This window comes from Branchiostoma lanceolatum, chromosome 8 (assembly GCF_035083965.1).
Source record: "Branchiostoma lanceolatum isolate klBraLanc5 chromosome 8, klBraLanc5.hap2, whole genome shotgun sequence".
Lineage (NCBI taxonomy): Eukaryota > Metazoa > Chordata > Leptocardii > Amphioxiformes > Branchiostomatidae > Branchiostoma > Branchiostoma lanceolatum.
In genome coordinates this window covers 2,173,172-2,197,626 of record NC_089729.1, presented here as the reverse complement: position 1 = coordinate 2,197,626, position 24,455 = coordinate 2,173,172, and the positions used below count along the sequence as shown (strand labels likewise).

The 24,455-nt window shown below is 43.7% G+C and overlaps 1 protein-coding gene across 9 annotated transcripts in view; it reads right to left on the bottom strand.

The window, feature by feature from the left end:
• The window catches only part of LOC136440092 (protein outspread-like), a 124,515-nt gene that overhangs the window by 21,803 nt on the left and 78,257 nt on the right, over positions 1–24,455 (bottom strand). For 7 of the 9 annotated variants that reach the window (XM_066435884.1, XM_066435890.1, XM_066435888.1 and 4 more), the window contains 7 exons: positions 13,701–13,856; positions 11,939–12,040; positions 8,944–9,131; positions 8,161–8,365; positions 6,361–6,519; positions 5,763–5,807; positions 650–4,231 (listed from right to left, as the gene is read on the bottom strand). In XM_066435884.1, the coding sequence (XP_066291981.1) occupies positions 650–4,231; positions 5,763–5,807; positions 6,361–6,519; positions 8,161–8,365; positions 8,944–9,131; positions 11,939–12,040; positions 13,701–13,856 (4,437 nt within the window). The remainder of the gene's footprint in view (positions 1–649; positions 4,232–5,762; positions 5,808–6,360; positions 6,520–8,160; positions 8,366–8,943; positions 9,132–11,938; positions 12,041–13,700; positions 13,857–24,455) is intronic. The other 2 variants (XM_066435887.1, XM_066435889.1) reach the window with 2 other exon arrangements.

Genomic DNA, 24,455 nt, shown 5'->3' with positions numbered 1-24,455 from the left:
GTTGATGAGGGTTAGACATCCAGGTAATCAGATACACAAGGAAACACTTACTCAAGCATTTGTTGTTTTGTTGTGCTATGTGTAGTAAACAAACCAGGCCTGTCTCCAGGACCCGTCGTTCCATCCTGGGACGGAAATTTGCTCGTTGGGACGGGACAAAATTTCACCCCATCCGTCCAAAGTATCTGAACTTCCTGGCATAAAATTGATAAAAAGGTATTTTTGTTGGCTTAAAATGACAGATTTAACCACAACAGGCTCCCAAACAATGATCGGGAAAAAATGTAAACTGGGAGACAGCCCTGAAACACTTAGCGAAGATTCCACAGATGCACAAGGTTCTGTTATTCAAGCAACTGGATAAAATTTGGAAAAGGTATGATAATAAGAAGATCCATTATTTGTTACTAATAGGTAACAAAATATCGTAGTAGCAGAATGAGCGATTGCATCCAACTATAATTTCAAATGAACAGTACTGTAAGTTGTAGTTTCTATATCTATACAAAACAAAGTTACTTTTTAAAACATCTACATTTTGTAGTATGCATTCACAGAATCAACTTAAGAAAGGAAATGTCAATGGAATCAAACCAACTATCAAAACACAAAATTCTAAGTTAGAATTGATCAGTAGTTAATAGATCACCTGTTGGAAGGCTGAAGCCTGTCGCTCCTGTTCAGTACGCAGGTACATCGAAAGGTATTCACTCTCCGCTTGGTGTACCGCCCGCTGGATCGCCATGGCAACATGCCTGTGCTGTTCCGATTTCTCAGTCGTTGGCATGCCCGGCGGGTTCTTTCCCCGCACATCCTTGGCACTCGAAGCTGCTTCGTGCGCTTTATCCAGCAGGAAGCCGGACAGCTTACTCGGTCTGAGGCTAGCGTCGCCTTGTCGAGGTTTGGCACCCTCCGGTTCCTTGCTGCCCAGATGGTCTGACATTGCCTTCACAACCGCCCAATTGCACACCACGTCCGCGAAATGCGACACCGACCGGAGACTGTACGTCTCTCCTCCCGACGACGGGGCCGATTCGGATGCCGCCCTATCGAGCGCCGCGTCGAACGCCTGCTTGAGTTTCTCGGAAGCCACCCGTACGTCCTCCTGTAGAGTCTTCTGCACGACGGAGTACTTTCCGTCCAGCCAGCCGGCGTGCGAGTGGAATCTGTACGAACTCGACTGCTTCTCCTGGTGAAGCTTTCTCAGGTGGGCGTCGCACCCCTGCTGGATGTTCAGGAACACTTCCGACCACATCGTTTCGCGTCCGAGCACCTGTGCAGCGGCCCGCTTGGTCTCCAACGTCGCGACCTGCTCCTGGAGTTTGGCGTCCATGTCCTGAGAGGCGGCTAGTGAGACCGTCACCGGTGACGCGTTCGCTGCCGCGGTGTTCGCGCATTGCAGGACGTCCCTGGCCATGGCGGCGGCGATGGCTGACACTTTGGTGCTCTGGTAGGTCTCCAGAAGTCCAGAAAGCTGCTGTTGACCGAGTCGCGCGTCGGATTTGGCTGCCTGCAGCCTTTTCGCGACTTCCTTCTCAGAGATCGGTTGCTTGTTCGGTCTGTCTGATAACGATTCCGGAGAGTATTTTCTGACAGCGCCTGCCGCCACTGACTTCACCAGGCTGAAAAGGTCCAAGTCTGCAAACCTGTCCTGCCGAGACAGCTCCGTGAGGAGCTCAGCAGTTTCGGCCTCACACTGGGACTTGGCTTCATTGTACTTCTGCAGGTCTCCAGGGGTTGAACTGCTATCCTGCAGGACATGGTCTAACACTGTGGGAACATCTACCTGAGATAACACAGTTCTTCCTGACAAGGCGGAGAAACTTTCACTTGGCACCTCCTCGTTCTTAATAACTGCCTCAAGGCGTCTTATCCTCGCCAAGAGGTCTTCGAACTCGGAAAGCTGGAGCTCCTTCCCACTTGGCACTCTTCCTTGTGGCGCCTCCTCCAAGGATCTGGCCATTTCTGTAAGGATGGCGGCCTGCAGGGCTGAGGAGTCTCCCCGGTACTGGATCTGCTCCTGTGGCGAGGAGAGAGTTTGGTCAGAGTCAGTCAAAACGCCTGCGACCCACTGGGGTAGGGAGAGACTCGACGGCACGTCGGGTTTGGGAACTGGCCCCGCACCACCCTGAAGCACCTTTTGGTTCTGCGTTTGGCACATGTTTTCGGCGACTTTGAGCCTTGCCAGTGTCTCGCACATTTTGGACTCCACTTCTGACAGGCGCCTTTTGACCCCGGCGTCTTTCGAGGCTAGTTTGAGAGCCGAGAAGAGCTTGTCGCGCCCGTCGTCGAGGATGGACCAACTGTAGGCGATCCTCTGCTGCACGTCTTTGTACTTCTCCACCACTCCCTCCAGCGCTTTCGTCTGGTTCCTTCTCTCCCTCTCAAGGTCCTTAGTCAGGTCCTGGATCTTTGCTGCGCTGCTCTTTTCGATCTCCTTCGCTTTGCTCTCCGACTGCAGCAGCTTGGCGTGGTGGTCCTTCCGACTGCCGATCTCTTTCGTCGTCTGGTCTACGAGCTTCGCCGTCACCTCCTTCAGCTTCACCTCCTTCTCTTTTAGCACCTTCTCAAGATTCTTGATACGGCCGAGGAGCTTGCCTTCCTTAGAAGAAGCTGCTTCTCCCATGTCCGAGTCTGATGAGCTGGGGTTGTCCGCATCGATGGAACGTCCCTGCTTCTTCTTGGCACCCCGCATCTTGTCTGCGGTGTCAGCCTCCGTACCCGACCCCCATCCTTCTGCCTCCTCTGCATCCGCAGCATCTGTTCCCACGGCAACTAGTACCTTCTTCTCCACTGACGCTACCTGAGCCGTCAGCTGGCCCGCCTGCCTGTCCTGAGCTTCCATCGTCTTCTGCCCGTCGGACAGCTTCTCTTCGATGTCCTTCAGCTTGTCGTCCAGGTCCTTCGGCACGGCAGCATCCGTGGGCTTTCTGGTCAGCTTGTGACCGGATTCCCTCAGCTTTTTCTCGGCAGCGTTGAGCTTCTCGGTCAGGTCGGTGACCTTTCCGGCCATGAGGTCCATCTCCTGCTTGTTGCTTTCCTCGGACGTGCGTAGTTCTTCTTGAAGCTGCATGTTCTGCAGCTCCAGGGCGTCGAACCTGTCGTGCATGTCGTTCAGCTGCCCCTGGAGGTGCTTCATCCTCTTCAAGGTGCTGTCCTGCTTCTCCTTCAGGTCCGAGTTCTCCTTCTGCAGCTTGTCCGTGCCTGTTGGAGACATCGACCCTCCGTTCTCCAGCTGCTGGATGATCTCCGCTCTCTCCGTCAGCTCGCTCTCCAGCTCCTGTACCCTCTGCTGGGACGCCTGCAGCTCACGGACCGTCTCCTCAAGCTGCGTCTGCATCCCGCTCGTCCCCTTCTCCTGCAATCTGGACCGCAGTGCCTGGATCTCTTTATCCTGCTCCTCCACGCGCGACGTCAGGCTGTTCACCTTCGACACCAGCGGCCCCTTGCCCTGCCTCTCCATCTGCAGCTGCTCCGACCGCTGCTTGATCATGACGTCGGCGTCCTTAAGACGTCGCTCGAGGCTGTGGACCTGCTCTGTGATCTCCTCCTCGTCCCTCTGCTTGTCCCGCTGGACCCTCTCCATCTGCACCTTCAGCTTATCCTCCGTCTCCTTCAGCTTGTCCTCCGTGTCTTTAATCGTCTCCTCCAGGAACTTCTTCTCCCCCTCGTACTTGTTCTGGAGACGTTCCATCCTCCGCTGAAGACGCTCTTCGTTCTGCTGCTGCTCCTTCCCCGACTCGTCTAGTCGACCCTTCAGGTCCTCGATCCTTCCCATGAGCCTCTCCACCAGCCTGCTGTTCTCCGAGTCCTTCTCCTTCTCCTTGCTCAGGTTCTGGAGCTGCCTGATCTTCTCGGCCATCTCCTCGCGCACCTTCTGCAGCTGCACCTCGCTCTGGACCAGCTTGTCCTCCAGTGCCTTCACTTTCCCCTTTATGTCCTCCACCTGCTCCAGGCTCCGCTCCCGCTCCATCTCCAGATATCCCTGCGCCTTCTTGAGCGCCGACTCTCCGATGGTGATCTCCGAGTTCGAGATGTCCAGCTTCGTCTTGAGGCTGCGGATCTCCGCGTCCTGCTTCCTTGACGTCTCCTTGGCGTCCGTGAGCTGGTTCTTCAGGGTCTGCACCTGGATGTTGGTGAGGTCGGCCCGGGACTTTTGGTCCTCCAGCTGCCCCTGCAGCTCGGAGTTGAGGTTGCGGAGGTAGTGCCAGGACTGGTTGATGTCCTCGATCTGTGAGGAAGATGGAGAAGAAGACGTTGGGTCAGTGCATCTTCACGAGATCTTCATCTTCCATACAGAACAAGGAACGAGGCTCTGAGACTCTTCCGCACATCCTAGCAGAACTCTCCTCACTCTCAAACTTACATCCTACATCTTACATCTTCCCCAGGTAGGCCTTAGGGCCTGTCAGTCGAGACCATCGCGTCTTCCGTTCCTCTCAGTCTCGAAAGACCCCATCCTCCTCAAGCCTGTCTAGTCTGCCATTCTATCTTTCGTTAGTGCCTCTTGTATGCTGTCTCTCCATCTCTTTTCAACAAAGCAATCAATACATTCAAGATCTTCTCTTTTTCTCTTTCCAAGACTTTTCCACAAGCTTTGTGCATTTTGGCGAGACCACAGGAGCGAGGCTTTTTTTTATATTCAGGCAGGAGTATCCAGTGGGGGTTTGCTACATGCTGGAGGCAGGTCATAGGTCAAAGTGCAGCTTGCAGAGTCTCCTACATGCGGGAAGGTTTACTAGATGCAGAGTAAGGCAGAATGAACGAACGATCGCTCCCCCGAGAACAGTCCTTGCTTTGCTCGCGTATACAAGCTGCGGATGTAGGCCGGATTACAAATGCGAGTGTCAGAAGTGGAGTCAGCTTGAATTATACGAGTTTCGACTGGCAAGGCTCGGAAACCGAAAACACAAGCCCGGAGGGATGCTCCTTTTTTCTAGTTGTTTAGCAAGATTGCAGATTGAAGAAGTTGGTGGGAATTGTTTTGCACACATCACGCGGTGCAACTGGCAAGAAACACGTGGCATGCAGAGACACGTGTATTATAGAAAGCCACGGCTCACAAACACATCAAGCAGCGGTTGTAAGCTAGGACTAAACGCTGTGCAGGATTTCATGCAAAAACACATTTAGGAAGTAAGGTCAAAGGTAAGGTAAGATTTCATGCAAATTTGAAAAGCATGCAGCACACAACGATTCTCACACGAGGGACTCGGTTCTTGTTTGTCTTTAGTCTAAGGTCACTCTGGCTACACCAAGCAACACAACACCCGAACACCACACAACAGATTCAACACAAACGTATGCAATAAACACAGAAACCACAACACCGAAGCACAAGCATGCAGACTTACCTGGTACAAACATCATCAAAATACACAATGTTGCAAAATAGATAAACTATGTTCAATGGGATCAACATGGCTGTCTAAATGCACTTACTCTTTAATCCCAGAAAACAACTTTTGAAAACAGCTTAACGAATTCAAAGCTTTTGATATTAGAAAAAAAACAAAAACACAATTTTTAATGAGAATGAAAACAGAACAAAAATGCACAACCAATTCACCCAATAAAAATCAAACCTGAACAAATGAAATTCCAGCTACTGGCTAATTTTCTCAAAGTTCCAAGAAACATGCTGCAAAATTTTGTCATGCTGCATGGGTGCGAAAAATTCTCAAAATTGTTTGAATTTCATATCAAGTTCTACCAGCAACCCAGTTGAGCATTCCATGGTTATTTTGGCGACAGTACTGTACCTGAGCCATGTTTGTGGACTGTTTGCCTTCATCCCTCACGTCTACCTGTTTCGAACATCATCAAAACACGAAACGTCTCAAACGCTTTGTTTGATAGCTTTCATAATTCTTATTCAAGAAAACAGATTTTCAAAACTCTTTTGATTAATTGCACTAATTGTATAATGTCAAACTTATGCAATTCCACGAAATTTTCAATGATCAGGAAAAGATGAACAGAATCGTTGGAGTCATTAGCCGAAGTTCCGCAGACAATTCCAATGCGTATGCCAGGGATATTTTGGGAACACTACTAACAGTAACTGTACGTGTACCTGTGTCTGGTATGTCTACTGTCTGCTCTCATCACTTAAATGTATTTCAAATGTGTTTCAAGCATTATAATCATGCTTCATACACTTCGTGGTTGCCAAACAACATGGCTTTCACTGAATACTGACTATTCCCATTTTCAAATCTTTCTGATCCATTATTAGTACAAAGTCTTGTAGACAATCCTAATGTGTATTCTCAGCATTGGCATATTTTGGGAACAGCACCATACCTGTATCGGGTATGTGTGTGAGTGATATCTTAAGGTTGAGTACCATACATGTACCTGTGTCAGGTAAGTGGACTGCTCGCTCTCCATCTCGACGTAGGACTGCAGGTGTTCTCGCCGCGTCGCCGCCAGCTGCATCTTCAGCTCAACGTTCTCCTCGTGTACGTTCACCAGGTCCTGCTGGGTCTTCTCAAGCTTCGCTTTCAGGGACTCCACCTGAGAATGCCAGACATTCAGCACATACATGAACATCTGCTGTTTCAAACGCTGCACACAGGGCTGTGTACGGGGGGACACACATAAACGTCTGCTGTTTCAAACGCTGCACACAGGGCTGTGTATGGGGGGGGGGGGGACACACATAAACGTCTGCTGTTTCAAACGCTGCAGACAGGGCTGTGTATGGGGGGACACACATAAACGTCTGCTGTTTCAAAAGCTGCACACAGGGCTGTGTATGGGGGGGAACATACATGAACATCTGCTGTTTCAAAAGCTGCACATAGGGCTGTGTATGGGGGGGAACACTAATTATGGTCTGCTGTTTCAAACGCTGCACATAGGGCTGTGTATGGGGGTAAATTATTATGCACAAAGCCACATCCATAACAAACACCCATCAGTAGAAACACTTGAATTACGTTCAACTTAGCATCAACAGGCATCCAGAGCATTTTATGAGGTTTGAAACTTGAATAAAAAAACTAAAATTTCTAGTCATTCCTACACATATTTATTTTCAATTATATAGCACTTTACAATTACATTGCGACATTAGGAGCAAAGCCCTAATAGACTGATCCTGACTGTCCATCACAATTAGCGGTTTGACCAATGAGAGAGTGACTGCATGTCTGTCAAACATTTGCATTTTTATGTTTTAATTTTGCATTTCTACTTTTTGACGGAGGTGGGCGGGGCTATGGTATCGGTCTATTTACACTAGGAGTGTGAAACTAAAAGATCACCATGTAGCTTATTTTTGCGCCGCTTTTGAGCACTTTTGATAAGAAATCAGCACGCAAATGTGGTAAAAAGTGGCATTAAATGTCAATTTCATAAAGATTACAGCTTCGCTTTCAGGGACTCCACCTGAGAATGCGAGACATACAGCACAGGGTAAGTCCACTACCGTTACACTAGTGCTGAGTCCCTAAACGTAACATCAGGTACAGGTACAAAGGTTTAGGTACAGGTCCGGACCTCTACCTGTACTTGAACAATTTGAAAAATTAACATTGTGTTTTTCTGAAAATCTTCAATTATAATGACAGAAACATGAATAAACTGTTTTCAACTTGTCAGAGAATATACAGTACCGGTACACAGCACTATTCTACACCAATGAGTAGTCAAAGACTTGGCAGATATCTGAACGGATTATGTGTCTTCTCCAGTTCTGAAAATCGTGACGAAAATGTTGTCCAGAACACAGGATACGAAAACTGGAAGTTCTGCTGCAGCACTATAATAAGCAGGTAAAGGGTCGAGGTCGCAGTAAGGCCTACTCACATACATACCAAATATCAAGTCAATCCACCCAGGCATTCTTGAGTTGTATGTTCACACATCCACACCCACCCACACACACAGACACACACACACACACAGGTAAAAAAACTGTCATAGCCTCAGCTTTTCGTTTGTTTTTCTGATTTTTTCTGTACCTCTGTCTCCAGTATTTCTTCTTGACACAAACACACACACAAACACACACACATGCACACGCACACACACACACACACACACACACACACACACACAAACAGACACACATGCATACACACAGACACACACACAGGAGAAAAAACTGCCGTGGCCTCAGCTTTTCGTTTGTTTTTCTGTTATTTACTGTACCTCTGTCTCCAGGAGGTCCACCAGTGTGCTGTCCGTCTGCGCCTGTCGTCTCTCCTTATCCTCCTTCAGTCTCTCGATTTCCGCCAGCCTCTTTTTCTCCTCCTCCTTCCTCTGGACCGCCTCCTGCGAAGCCTCCTGTTTCCTGCCGTCAGTCTCCGCAGGCGGTTCGGCAGGCAGGCTGGCGGGGACCGGACCCGTGGCAACCCTGGGGTGGGGGAGGGGAAATAATCGTTCAGTTAGATCAGTGTGCGTCATCTTGGGGTACAGTTTCTAAGTAACCCAGCAAACTCCCAAAGGAATGGAACAATGGTGCTCTGAGCGCCGCCCCTATCAAACTGCAATCTTAGGACCATCATCCTACTGAATATCTATTTCTTTTTCCTGTTTAGAATGCAATTTTAGGTAAGATGTAAAGCTTAACTCACAGAAAATGGCTGCCATCTGTATTTGAAACAGGGCAAAATGCTAGAATTTCCAGTATTCATTGGGAACTGCCTAAGGCCACACCATTTAATTTCTTAGTTAACGGAATTTTAAAGAAAATGCTAGATTGGAAAATCAACAGGAAAGCAGAATCTCAGAAAGTTTGTACTTTGATGCACACAATTTTAGGGAGTGAACAGGGTCAGGTGCATGTTTTCAACCCAGCCTTCTGTTTTCATGATTTTTTTGTTGCTAAAATTAAAAAAAAAATCTGTTAACCAAGAAATTAACATTAATTGGTGTGGCGTAATATACAAAAACGTAACAGTTAAAATTCTTTGGGGCATTTCAAATACCGACCTGCGAGGTTCCGTCACGAGCGGCGTTTTGCTGGCGGACGGTCTCCGAAGCATGTCGTCGGAGGATCTCTGTTCGTGCACGCTGTCCCGGTTGCGCTGGCGGTACTGGTCGCGGATGACGGAGATGTCCATGGTCTTCGGTCTCTCCTCCCGGGTACGCTTCCGCCCCGGGTGCTGCCAGCCGGACTTCTGGGGAAGGGAAAGACTACATGTTGACCCTCAAATATACATGTAGGAACGGTCTGTGATGGGAGGATATAGTCTGTAACCTTGATGTGTACAGGTACAGGTACATGGGTTAAGGTACAGGTCCGGACCTGAACCTGTACCTAAACTACTTGTTCGGAAAATGCTTTTCAATAAGGATAAATTAAAGCATGTTTGAACTGGTAAAAACATGATATTTGATTGTGCTAGGTATTATTTTTATGAAAACACAGATGAAAATTTGACTCCAGCCATGCAAATGTGTTTTCTGTGCTTTCGAGTGGCTTTAGAGCACTGCCACGGTAATTTCAAAGTAATTTTCTCTGTCAAAGTGGCCATCCCCTGAGTCAGGTCCAGTACCAATACAGCAGGGTCAGGTATTTTGGACCTGTACCTAATTGATTGTACCCGGTACTGTATCGGTACAGTGTACCGGTATACAGCTCTATGTATGACTGACTCATATTTCAACAGCCATAAACCTGCTATCAGCCATAAACTGCCCAATATACACAAACTTAACAGTTAAAATTCTTTGGGGCATTTTAGTCACTGACAAAAGATAGCGGATGCTGTCAGAAACGTCTGACTGTTTCAAAATTTTATCCAGTTGCTTGAGTTAAACTATTTTTGGCGTAACCATAAACCTGTTGACCCACAAAACAGTTTGAGGTTGTTTGTATTTTGGTTCACTAACTAGGTATTTCTCAAATTTCAACAACCATATTATAAGCTCAATCAATGTAAATTTAAATTAAGTTTGATAGAAGGGACTGTACGAAATAAGGGGTTTCTGGGAACGAAAACATCTCCGTTGACCCACAAATATAAAACTTAAGGCTTATGCAGTTTAAGCAGTATAAAAGTTTGTATTTCATTTTACCTGTTCCTAAATGCTGTTTATACCGGTGTGCCTTTCATATTCCAACAACCATCAGTACTGTTCAATATGATAACATTTAGTGTACATGTAAGTCTATCTTTCAGAATTATGGGCCAAGTAAGAAATGTGAAGCACCCATTAATGACTAACTTGAATGTGATTAGTCTATAATTTAATCAATTATGGCATATTAAGGCATAATTTTTAGTCCCACTTCCGTTTAGATTCAGAACTGTACCTATAGTATCATACTGCCCAACATAATGTAGTCAGACTCTCACTTTTGTACAGTAACTGTTAATTCTACATTCGGTTTCAGTTTTGGATGATTAATTTACCACAAGCATCAGTATACATATCACATTGGTGGTATCAAACATTGTCATGTGTAATATCAGTCTAAACAAACATGTTTAATAGGTGAATTCTAAGAAAAGTCAGGAATTGATGGTGTTGCATTGCCTCGAGAATATTTACAAAATTACTGAGTGCATATTTTGTATACTTAAGAGGTGTTGAGTGGCATTAATCATAGTTACACAATCAGCACAGCCTAATCACAGGCCATTCTCATCACAGGCATCACTCAGAGGAGCATAGAAGCGAGGAACATCAATGTGTGTGTGTGGTAAGAATTGGTGTAAAAAAGAAAAATCAGGAAAAATACACTGGTCTCTTTGATGCTGATCAAGGTCTTTTAGTTTCAAATGTCAAGAAGGCCACGCCAACTTAAACTGTAACAGTTGGTTCTCAGCTTTAAAAGATATGATTACCTGAAAAAACAACATATTAAGGAAAATAAAGCCTTAGGACTACCAGGGCTTAGTCACGGTGCACTCAGTTTTATGGAGTGAAACCAGTCGTTACTCTTTCCCCCTGCATGTCCTCTTACAAATGTACATCTATCATGTCTACTATATTTTGTCTGAAAACCAAAGAAACAAGAAACGAACGGGTGTGGCCTGATACTTAACTGTGAGTACTTTCTTTCAACATTTCAGCACTTAGAAAGTCTTGGAGATACAGACAACTTTCACTTGTTCTTCAAATGTCTCCCATACTTTAGTGATATTCTTCTGCAAGTGCTAAATTGTAAATGTTTGTAGATCTAAACAAATCTAATCAAATTTTCCAGTGAATCCAAAGAAAAGAACTCTGCAACAGACCCGCATCATTGACCGTTTAGCCATAGCCAATGCTGTAGGGCTGATTAGGGTTTGACCATGGTTAATAGTGACCAACGAAGGCCATATATATTTCCAAGGCCTTTCCCAAATCAAAGAGACCAATGTGGTAACAAAACAAGCATCTCTGTGAGCAGAAAAACAGGACAGCCGGTTCGTTATAAACCACACGGACATCTGAAACAGAACTGAAGAGTCAGGGGGAGAACACAGATTTTCCATCAGTAACCTGGAGGTGGTTTGCGAGTAACAGAAGAACTGGGAGAACAGAACCTCCGCCAATAGTTTCATCAGGTCGGTAAGTCACTGAATAAAAAGAATCTCTTTACACAACCAAGTGATTTATTCAACCGACATTTCGGTGACTGTCTGTCACATTCTGACTGGTTTAATTTGTGCTGCAGCTATGTATGTACAGGTGTCACTGCTTACAGCTTTCCTTTTGGGACAGCATCTATAAGAGCTGGTGTGTTGCGCCGAAGGGCAGTTATACCAGCTAAATGTATATAGATACAGATACAGCGACACCTGTACTGCAGTGCAATGTGAACCTGTCAGAATTACCCTGAGGAAGGTGACAGATGGTCAACGAAACATTGGTTGAATAAAACACTGGGTTGTGTACAAATCGTCTTTTTATTCTTGAAGAAGTGTTGTAAGTTAGAGGGAAGAAAAGAAGCGTGAGAGGAGGACCACAGACAGCGAGTGCACGGCAGTCCAACCTTTGCATCAATGCCCCCTGGAGGCTTATCCCCGTATAGCATCTGTTCGGTGTCAGGGAGGAGGGCCCTCCGTCTGTGCACCTCGCGTCTTTCTGGGCTCATCTGAAGACGGAGCCATGCAAGAGTCAGTTCCTTAAACCCACCGCAAGACGTTAGACAAGGTGTCTTCGTGCTTGTTAGGATGACTTAAAGAGTTAATGGAACACCTCAGTGTAAGCAATTGTTATAGAAGGTAGATTTTAAACATTTGCTTTGGGGCTTATCTACATGCAAAGCCATGCAAGAGTCAGTTCCTTAAACCCACCGCAAGACGTTAGACAAGGCGTCTTCGTGCTTGTTAGGATGACTTAAAGACGTTAATGGAACACCTCAGTGTAAACAATTGTTATAGAAGGTAAATTTGAAACATTTGCTTTGGGGCTTATCTAGGGGCAAAGCCATGCAAGATTCAGTTTCTCAAACCCACAGCAAGACGTTAGACTAGGCATCTTCATGCTGGTTAAGATGTTTGTGGTACACCACATATAAAAGCGATAAAGAAGTTCGTTTTTTGGCTTAAAGTTTATAAATCAAAGTGATTAAGAAATTTGCATTAGAGGTTATCTAAGGGCCAAGCCATGCTAGAGTTAGTTTCTTAAACTCACCGCAAGACATCAGAGAACTCAAGATGTTTACATGCTTGTTAAGATGTTTAAGGAACACTTCATGTTCACAAATGCAAGTCAAGTAGTAAACATTTTCTGGAGGCCAAGCCATGCAAGCATCAGCTTCTTGAAACCACAATAAAATGTTAGAGACATGTCTTCATGCTTGTTAGCATTAATAAGATATTTGTAGTATCTATCAAATGATTCTTAGTAAGAGATGAGCAAGTGTTTCCTTCAGTGTGTCTAAAGGCAGAGATATGCAAGATTTCAGTCGTCAAAGCCACTAATTTTAAGCCTGGCTGCAGGTCGTGAAACCCACCAGAGACAACATGTCGAACATGCGTTTCTGACATACAGGACTCAGTGTTATACTTTTTAAGACATCAATTGATTCAAAACGGTAAGCAAGTTATTAGCTCTTTCTTTCTGGTCTCAACTAATCTCAACTAAAGGCAAAGCCATGCAAGGGTGAGCCATTGATTAAAGATGTTTTCATGCCCATAAGAAACGATTAGTTGAAATTGAAATGTTTCTCTCTGTGAGCAGCCAAGCAAGAGGCATTCCTTAAACATATTTGAACTGGTTAGTCAAGATATTAATGATACAGACCGAGCAAATTCTTAAAAGAAGGACATATTTTCAATACTTTTTCACCCCTATATTCAAATGGGTTAGTCTAAATGGTCCTGATGCTGAAAGGATTATCATTGCCAAGGAGGCCTAACCATTTATTTTTAGGGGGTTCATCTAGTTGCAACAGATATTTCTGAATGCCTCTAAAGACTGTTCTGTGCTGGAAGTGGGGGAAAAAGAGCAGATATCAGAGGTGAAAGGTCAAAGTTCAAGGGTGAGGCAAAGCTGCAGTTCTGATTACCCAAATCATGTCATCTGTGATTCAAATCAGCGCAATGCTCTTCTACGTCAATTATAATAGTAAGTTAGAGCAAATAGGAACTCGAGGATGACCTAATGGATATATGAATAAGTTGCCTATTTTTCTCTATAAAATGGAGTCTGTGTAACATTCTTTTTTCATTCTTCTGGACAGTTCCATTATTCGCTAAGAGAGTGCTTCTGGACTGTTCCATTATTCCCCAGCAGTCAGGGGTGCGTACCTCCTGTTCCTCGCGTCGCGGCGGGGGCTTGGCGTCCTTGGTGATGTCGGGGGAGGGGGGGCGCAGGCTCGCCGGCATGACCTTCCGTATCGCCTCGATCCAGTTCCTCCGGATCCCCGATGTCATGGCGGACAGGTTGTACACACCTGAGTGGGTCTGGGGAGGAATCAATCAACCAATCAATCAATCAATCTATCAATCAATCAATCATTTTTTTCAATCGAAACCACTCTTTCAGAATCCCTGATGTCATGGCTGTACACACTAGAGTGTGGTTTTGGGTACAGGAAAGAGAGAAGTGTCAATCCATCAATCAATCAATCAATCAACCAGATCATTCAATTGATCAATGGATTTGCTCTAGTTCCTCCAGTTACCCGACGTCATGGCAGACATGAGTGGGTCTGGAGAGGAATGTCAATCAATCAATCAATCAATAAATTTGATCCAGTCCTGAACAATCTAAACTCCTTTTGTGACTGAAAATACTTTATCTTAAACAGTGAGCAGATTAAATTTGGACTGAGCATTTGGGTTTGGACTAGTGCTTCTAGACTCTCACATTTTATACCTATGGGTCAGATATTTTGTGGAAAGGTTCTCTGTTACATGATGGATCATAATACCCCCCAGTGAGACTTTTCATGCTTCATTGAAAATGAAAAAATCTCGAAATTAATTTCGAGATTTTTTTTTATTTCAAATTTTTTCCAAAAAATCTCGAAATTTTTTTGGAAAATTTCGAGAATTTCTTGAAAAATATCGAGATTTTCCAAGATAATCTCGATATTTTTTTTTAGTGAAACAAAAATCTCGATATTCATCTTCAAGGTAATACAAAAATCTCGAGATTTTCGAAAGCTGATATGGAAAAAAATCATTTGGGGGTAAAGTTTTGACTAACAGGGGTTCGACACTTCGACCAGTAGAGTTCCAAATGAGCTATGGACTCGAACAACAATTGACTTATTCATTTACAGACTTGTCATGACTTTGTCTTCAATTAAACCAGCTCAGAGTTGTCTTCAGCTTATTAACATATGAATTCAGAGTTTTGGATAAGTAGCTGGTGAACTTGTCTTCAATTGAATCATCTCAGAATTGTCTTCACCTCATTAACATATGAATTCAGAGTTTTGAATAAGTAGCTGGTAAACTGCAAATTCTGGTTCAACCACTGACGATAGCAGCGCGGATATTGTCTGAAGCGTCTGTTTACAAAATCGTATCTTACTGCCTGGATGTTTAACCTCATCGACGTAGCTATGGACTTCCTTACCTGTTAATATGTAAATACAAGGCTAGGAAAGGAAGACATTGCACAAACCTACTAAGTGTCATGAAAACAGACCTCAGAAACAAAGGAATGGGAAACCTGAAAACTGCAAAGAAACTCAGAGAGCTGTGGCAGCTGGCAGAAAAAAAGACACAGTGGAAAGAAATGAAGAAAGAAGCCAGCCAGAGTTTGTTTCTACAATTACCTGAGCTGCAGAATACAGTGGATCATCATCATCATATTGGCAATTGCCTTGCTTACAGTACATGTGACGCTTCTATGTGATTAAGAAGTGACTGATTGATGACAATAAAGATACAAATACAAGTTGAAGATGCGAAAGAAATACGACCTATGCTTCACACCAACACAAGGATTATCACAAGCACGGTAAGTTGTGTTGAGGAGTCACGCAAGCACAGCGAAGTGAGAATATAACGTCACACAGGTCAACCCACTGGGGGGAAAATTGCAACATCTAAAAGCAGCAACTGTAATGCCTCTGTTATTTACACTGACACAACCACCATAGCTACTAACAGAAACTCTGGGTACACCGGCAAACAACAGTTGTATAAGTGTAAGAAACGTAGACCGAAAAACTATCATCAAGACTTAACAGCAAAGGTAAGTCACATTTATTTACAATTCAGTAGCTGTCACAAACTCCTTATCGAATCAGGAAGGCACAACCGCACACCTCTGGAGCAAAGAATTTGCCAATTTTGTAACTTAGATAAGGTAGTCTGGTAGAAGATGAAGTCCACTTCATTGTAGTTTATATTGCAACGATAGAAATGTTCTGTTTGATTATATTATATTATGGGAACGTTTCCACACTTTCAATCTAAGTCTAGTATTGGCATTTGGACCATACAATATTAAACAAATCCATCTCAACCTATATTTCTAACATCACAAAGACACGAGAAGAAGCCGAACCTATGAATTAGTGTAGTTTTAGAACCATTGTTTTAGATTAGTATTAGAAGTCCTGTCAGTGTCATTATATGTACTTTACCACATGTCTTGTATCTGAATGTCTGCACTAAGCCCGATAGGGCATGACTAGGGAATAAACGTTATCATTATCATAGTAGGTCAATGATCCAATTGAATATGAGATGAAAGAATAACGTGACAAATGAAACACCAACCAAATGCAGACCTACGCTTCATGCCACACGCTATAGTTTCAAAACGGTAATCTGACGTGTTCAGCACGCGGATTATCATCAGCGTTGTGTGGGTACCCGGCACAGTTTTCAACAATTGAAGTTCAATGACGTCTGAGGTTCATCATGCTGGGGAAAAACTGCAACATCTAAACGCTGCTGTAGCTAGGGCCCACGGGTTGCAACTTGGCACCGGGTAAAAGATAGCGTCCAGACAAAAAGGCCCTATGGTGCTTAAAAGGACCCCATTTTTTTTGGCGCAAGGGCTTTTGGTTTTGATTTCTTTGCGTTTAGTGGAACATGAAATGCCTGGCCTCTCAGAGGTTGGGAGATTTTTGTTTACAATTTGTACCTTACAAAAATCTCGCGATCATTCTTAAACAAATTGAGATCTTCAATGAGGACTTTCAAAAAAACATTTACAAGTCCTAGATTTGTTTCTTCAGATTGATATGAAACAATCTTGAAAAAAAAAAATCGAGATTTTTCGTAGCCAGGACAAAAAATATCGAAATTTCTTAGCAAAATATGTTAAAAAGAGTTCAACAAGAGTTTTAAATAAAATTGAGCTATGAACTTCGTTACGCATTAGTATGATTGTCACTTGCTTTACTAACAGTACCTGCAAAGTGCACGTTAATAACGCTAACACAACTTGTTCTTATATCTACTAACAGAAACTCGCAGGCATGGTACCATGGTGCAACGGCAAACAGTAGTTTCTTTACAGATATGTAGGGTGGCCTGTAGCTTAAATTGGCTACTTGTGACGTGTAAAAGTTTCTATGCTGCATGCCACTTTCTAGTAGTAATGAAAGCTCGGTGTGCAGAATTACCGTCCTCTTCGGCCCTTGAGTCGACGGAAGCACGTGGGTGGAGAAACCTTTCTTGGCTCATGTGTCTCACGCCCTTCCAATTAATTATCTTGTTTGTTTTCATGGAACAAGGGAGCCACCAAGCAAAACTGACCGGCGCGGCCACACGTACACTCCAGGGGTGCGGGAAATCACACGTCCACGTTAATCGGTCTAATTTGTCTTTCATGAGGAGATACTCGGCCGTCACCCCAATGAAATCAGATTATGTAACAGATAAAGAAACGGGAAGGTAGGTAGACAATTCTTTATCAACTCAACAAAAACTAATACAATTAATGAAAGACATTGAAGCACATTCATCTGTGTATCACACGACTATAGATAGTTACTGGTAGTATTTTACCTTCGACGGGAAATGATCATAGTTTGGGAACAGACAAGAATCAAGTTTCGCTAGCAAGGAAGCCCATGTTTACTTTAACAGCTACCGGCTTCAAAATAGCATGAAGCACAACACCGCGTCTGGCGAGATAATGAATGCAGGCGGTCCTCATTGGTGAAGTGGGGAACAGTGCGGTTGATTCAAATTAACTGGAAGGTAGATTGCAGCCTCCCGTGAGGCTATTGGATTATCGGCAATATCGTATTATTGACGGCTTGCTTTCGATCAGTCTTTAGCATATCGACGTATGAAGTATCCCTCATCACGTTTTGATCAATGTCATGGCCTGTAATCTACACGGTGACTTATGAAAGCATTTTTCTGTATATTGCAACACCGTTTACCGTCATAATGTAAATACAAACTAATTGATAACAGGCCCTTGGACCAATCCCTACCTCGGCCGACGCACCACGCTGTGTTTCTAAACATCCCACCAGGGCTTCAGGGCATGTGAACCGGAACAGCATATCTGGTCAGTGTATCATATATCGCAGGCTGCCAGAGTCCCCCTCCAGGCTTGAAGCGGGGATGTTTTACTCTCCAAGCAGAGGATGGGTTCCGGCAGGTTTTTGACGTATTTTTAGGCGTTTTTGTCAGGATTTGTACTTTTTATTTCTTTCTTCTGTCTAGCCAGCCCAGGTCAGTGCCGGCAGATTGGGTTGGGTAGACAAAAAAAGATCTGTAGGGATATTTGTCTTCCAGCTACAGTGAACAAAGAAAGTTATGCGATAGCGGAGACAAGTGCAACTGTTTTCTTTTTCTAAATGACCTCGCCGAAGTAGCCCGTTACCTTTTGTCAGTACCAAATGAACCATTACACATACATTGTATACTGACGTTATTACTGGGATGAACATGGAACAAAAGTAATTCTTAATTTACACGAGCTTATATGGTAAGTGGTTCTTTATATATCCAGCCATTCTTGTAGTTTTGCCACCGTTTCTAACGTCGCATTATATCTCTGGTGAAATGTTGATTTCAATCATCATTTTTGCATGGTGATAGTATTAGACCATCATCTTTCTGCTCAACACCTCTTCTTGCCGTGGAAACAGGCCAAAAATATTTTGAAAATTGCCAAAGTTTAGGACATGATGACTGTAGAGTAGAGTAGAGTAGAATGCTTATCAAATGTACCGAAAAATGAAAGAGGATGTCAGGCTAATGTCTTGACTTGACAATGTTTCCGATGTATCCATTTAGAGTAAGATGTTAGTTCTTTGGCAGGCTCAAAAAATACTTAACTTCGGATGTTTTGAAGTTTAGAAAAAACACCCTTGGCGTTGTGCCTTAGTACCATTTTAAGGGCTCTAAGTCTCAAAGTATGATTTTTCTGCTTGAAATAAATTTGTAATCCGAACGTTTGAGTTGACTACATACAGGAAAGGTGAGAAAACAGAAAACCCGACAAAAACACAGGAAAATACCTGAAAAACAAGCAAAGCCGGAGCAGCGCCGAACCTCTGCTTGGACCTCCCAGGCATGTTCCCGTGGCGCTAAATCCTAAATTAGGGATGGTTTGCGGAGTGGCCACGATTTTATCGTCTCTGCCTCCCTTCACACATCTCAGTAGACGATAAAACCGCGGCCAGTCATCGGGGTATGCCTACAATACGACATAAACACCTCTCCCGTGTCTAGTATTGTGTTCATGGGGCAAGAAATTTATGTGACATCTAAGATACAAAACAATGTCTATGAATTTAAAAAAAACGCAAAAAGTGCGGCCGAAATAACAAGATTATTTGGCTTGTGATGCCTGTGATTGGCTGAGAGGAATCATTGCGTTATTTTATGATTTTCACATTTGCCTAGAAACAGCCTTCCGTACATTTAAATACTGTACTTACATATAGACGGTCTATGTATACCAAATACTGCACGGGGTTGATATTTGTCAGGAAAGCGTTTGAAGGGTTTCTGACCACATAAACATCGACAGTTTTGAGCGTCAGGGGCAAAACATCAGCTAACTGTAATTGACTGCAGGTGGACTATCAGTCCGAGCTACGGACCAACTTATTTCCAGTACTCTCCAACAAGCAGAGGTTGGTGGGGAAGATTGTGCCACGTGGACATGCGGACGGCAAACGGGGCATGTGATAAGAAGGTCGCAATCTTCCCCATCAACCTCTGCTTGAAGAGTATATACAACAGTGCCTGTCCTGAAAGGATTTGTTGATAGTAGCTCGTTTCCCAGCAGGGAGATATCGCTCAACCATGTCGAGCCGGGAAGTCGAGGACTGGCCGCCTGCAGTCAATTACAGTTTCCCTAGACTAGTGTGAAAAACATAAACGCAATGATTCCTCTCAGCCAGTCACAGGCATCACAAGCCAAATAATCTTATAATTTCGGCGGCACTTTTTTTCGTGTTTTTTTTTTTGTTTCAATTGCATAGATTTTGTTTTTGTATCTTGTGTGTCACATACATTTCTTGCCCCATGTACACAATGTTAGACACGGGCCGGTGAGATGTTTATGTAGTATTGTAGGCACACCCCGATGAGTGGCCGCGGTTTTATCATCTGCTGTGAAGGAAGGCTGAGTCGTGGCCACTCCGCAACCCATCCCCCATTTAGGATTTAGCGCCACGGGAACATCCCTGGGCGGTCCAAGCAGAGGTTCGGCGCGGCTCTGGCTTTAGTTTGTAGCCTGTAGGGTTTTCTATTTTCTAACCTTTCCTTTATGTAGTCAACTCAAATTTTGGATTACACATTTATTTCAAACAGAAAAATCACACTTTGATACTTAAAAGGAATGCAGGCACAACTCCAATGGTGTTTTTTGGAACTTCAAAACATCGTTAAGTATTTTTTGAGCCTGCCAAAGAACTGACATCTTACTCTAAATGGATACATCGGAAACAACATTTCACCAGTGATACATTGCGACGTTAGAAACGGTGGCAAAACTACAAGAATGGCTGGATATATAAAGAACCATATAAGCTCGTGTGAATAAAGAATTACTTTTGCACTTGTCTCCGCTATCGCATAACTTTCTTTGTTCACTGTAGCTGGAAGACAAATATCCCTTCAGTCCAAGCAGAAGATGACTTCCGGTAGGTTTTTGACGTGTTTTTATAGCCTCCGTTGCAGTTCTTTTCCCCGCGGCGTTTTTTTTTTTTCAATTTTTTTTTTGGGGGGGGGGCGCCGCGTATCTGCTTGGGATCTCGTATCCGCCGTCCCCCTGTGTCCGCTATAGACCCTGTATAGCGGACACAGGGGGACGGCGGATACGAGATCCCAAGCAGATACGCGGCGCCCCCCCCCCCCAAAAAAAAAAAAATTGAAAAAAAAAAAACGCCGCGGGGAAAAGGACTGCAACGGAGGCTAGTGACACAGGGGGACGGCGGATACGAGATCCCAAGCAGATACGCGGCGCCCCCCCCCCAAAAAAAAATTGAAAAAAAAAAAAACGCCGCGGGGAAAAGGACTGCAACGGAGGCTAGTGTTTTTAGGCGTTTTTGTCCAGCCAACTCAACCTGAAAATCAAATCAAAATCAAAAAGTACAAATCTTGACAAAAACGCCTAAAAATACGTCAAAAACCTGCCGGAACCCATCCTCTGCTTGGAGAGTAAAACATCCCCGCTTCAAGCCTGGAGGGGGACTCTGGCAGCCTGCGATATATGATACACTGACCAGATATGCTGTTCCGGTTCACATGCCCTGAAGCCCTGGTGGGATGTTTAGAAACACAGCGTGGTGCGTCGGCCGAGGTAGGGATTGGTCCAAGGGCCTGTTATCAATTAGTTTGTATTTACATTATGACGGTAAACGGTGTTGCAATATACAGAAAAATGCTTTCATAAGTCACCGTGTAGATTACAGGCCATGACATTGATCAAAACGTGATGAGGGATACTTCATACGTCGATATGCTAAAGACTGATCGAAAGCAAGCCGTCAATAATACGATATTGCCGATAATCCAATAGCCTCACGGGAGGCTGCAATCTACCTTCCAGTTAATTTGAATCAACCGCACTGTTCCCCACTTCACCAATGAGGACCGCCTGCATTCATTATCTCGCCAGACGCGGTGTTGTGCTTCATGCTATTTTGAAGCCGGTAGCTGTTAAAGTAAACATGGCCTTCCTTGCTAGCGAAACTTGATTCTTGTCTGTTCCCAAACTATGATCATTTCCCGTCGAAGGTAAAATACTACCAGTAACTATCTATAGTCGTGTGATACACAGATGAATGTGCTTCAATGTCTTTCATTAATTGTATTAGTTTTTGTTGAGTTGATAAAGAATTGTCTACCTACCTTCCCGTTTCTTTATCTGTTACATAATCTGATTTCATTGGGGTGACGGCCAAGTATCTCCTCATGAAAGACAAATTAGACCGATTAACGTGGACGTGTGATTTCCCGCACCCCTGGAGTGTACGTGTGGCCGCGCCGGTCAGTTTTGCTTGGTGGCTCCCTTGTTCCATGAAAACAAACAAGATAATTAATTGGAAGGGCGTGAGACACATGAGCCAAGAAAGGTTTCTCCACCCACGTGCTTCCGTCGACTCAAGGGCCGAAGAGGACGGTAATTCTGCACACCGAGCTTTCATTACTACTAGAAAGTGGCATGCAGCATAGAAACTTTTACACGTCACAAGTAGCCAATTTAAGCTACAAGCCACCCTACATATCTGTAAAGAAACTACTGTTTGCCGTTGCACCATGGTACCATGCCTGCGAGTTTCTGTTAGTAGATATAAGAACAAGTTGTGTTAGCGTTATTAACGTGCACTTTGCAGGTACTGTTAGTAAAGCAAGTGACAATCATACTAATGCGTAACGAAGTTCATAGCTCAATTTTATTTAAAACTCTTGTTGAACTCTTTTTAACATATTTTGCTAAGAAATTTCGATATTTTTTGTCCTGGCTACGAAAAATCTCGATTTTTTTTTTCAAGATTGTTTCATATCAATCTGAAGAAACAAGTCTAGGACTTGTAAATGTTTTTTTGAAAGTCCTCATTGAAGATTTCAATTTGTTTAAGAATGATCGCGAGATTTTTGTAAGGTACAAATTGTAAACAAAAATCTCCCAACCTCTGAGAGGCCAGGCATTTCATGTTCCACTAAACGCAAAGAAATCAAAACCAAAAGCCCTTGCGCCAAAAAAATGGGGTCCTTTTAAGCACCATAGGGCCTTTTTGTCTGGACGCTATCTTTTACCCGGTGCCAAGTTGCAACCCGTGGGCCCTAGCTACAGCAGCGTTTAGATGTTGCAGTTTTTCCCCAGCATGATGAACCTCAGACGTCATTGAACTTCAATTGTTGAAAACTGTGCCGGGTACCCACACAACGCTGATGATAATCCGCGTGCTGAACACGTCAGATTACCGTTTTGAAACTATAGCGTGTGGCATGAAGCGTAGGTCTGCATTTGGTTGGTGTTTCATTTGTCACGTTATTCTTTCATCTCATATTCACTTGGATCATTGACCTACTATGATAATGATAACGTTTATTCCCTAGTCATGCCCTATCGGGCTTAGTGCAGACATTCAGATACAAGACATGTGGTAAAGTACATATAATGACACTGACAGGACTTCTAATACTAATCTAAAACAATGGTTCTAAAACTACACTAATTCATAGGTTCGGCTTCTTCTCGTGTCTTTGTGATGTTAGAAATATAGGTTGAGATGGATTTGTTTAATATTGTATGGTCCAAATGCATAAGTCAATACTAGACTTAGATTGAAAGTGTGGAAACGTTCCCATAATATAATATAATCAAACAGAACATTTCTATCGTTGCAATATAAACTACAATGAAGTGAACTTCATCTTCTACCAGACTACCTTATCTAAGTTACAAAATTGGCAAATTCTTTGCTCCAGAGGTGTGCGGTTGTGCCTTCCTGATTCGATAAGGAGTTTGTGACAGCTACTGAATTGTAAATAAATGTGACTTACCTTTGCTGTTAAGTCTTGATGATAGTTTTTCGGTCTACGTTTCTTACACTTATACAACTGTTGTTTGCCGGTGTACCCAGAGTTTCTGTTAGTAGCTATGGTGGTTGTGTCAGTGTAAATAACAGAGGCATTACAGTTGCTGCTTTTAGATGTTGCAATTTTCCCCCCAGTGGGTTGACCTGTGTGACGTTATATTCTCACTTCGCTGTGCTTGCGTGACTCCTCAACACAACTTACCGTGCTTGTGATAATTCATGTGTTGGTGTGAAGCATAGGTCGTATTTCTTTCGCATCTTCAACTTGTATTTGTGTCTTTATTGTCATCAATCAGTCACTTCTTAATCACATAGAAGCGTCACATGTACTGTTAGCAAGGCAATTGCCAATATGATGATGATGATCCACTGTATTCTGCAGCTCAGGTAATTGTAGAAACAAACTCTGGCTGGCTTCTTTCTTCATTTCTTTCCACTGTGTCTTTTTTTCTGCCAGCTGCCACAGCTCTCTGAGTTTCTTTGCAGTTTTCAGGTTTCCCATTCCTTTGTTTCTGAGGTCTGTTTTCATGACACTTAGTAGGTTTGTGCAATGTCTTCCTTTCCTAGCCTTGTATTTACATATTAACAGGTAAGGAAGTCCATAGCTACGTCGATGAGGTTAAACATCCAGGCAGTAAGATACGATTTTGTAAACAGACGCTTCAGACAATATCCGCGCTGCTATCGTCAGTGGTTGAACCAGAATTTGCAGTTTACCAGCTACTTATTCAAAACTCTGAATTCATATGTTAATGAGGTGAAGACAATTCTGAGATGATTCAATTGAAGACAAGTTCACCAGCTACTTATCCAAAACTCTGAATTCATATGTTAATAAGCTGAAGACAACTCTGAGCTGGTTTAATTGAAGACAAAGTCATGACAAGTCTGTAAATGAATAAGTCAATTGTTGTTCGAGTCCATAGCTCATTTGGAACTCTACTGGTCGAAGTGTCGAAACCCTGTTAGTCAAAACTTTACCCCAAATGATTTTTTCCATATCAGCTTTCGAAAATCTCGAGATTTTTGTATTACCTTGAAGATAAATATCGAGATTTTTGTTTCACTAAAA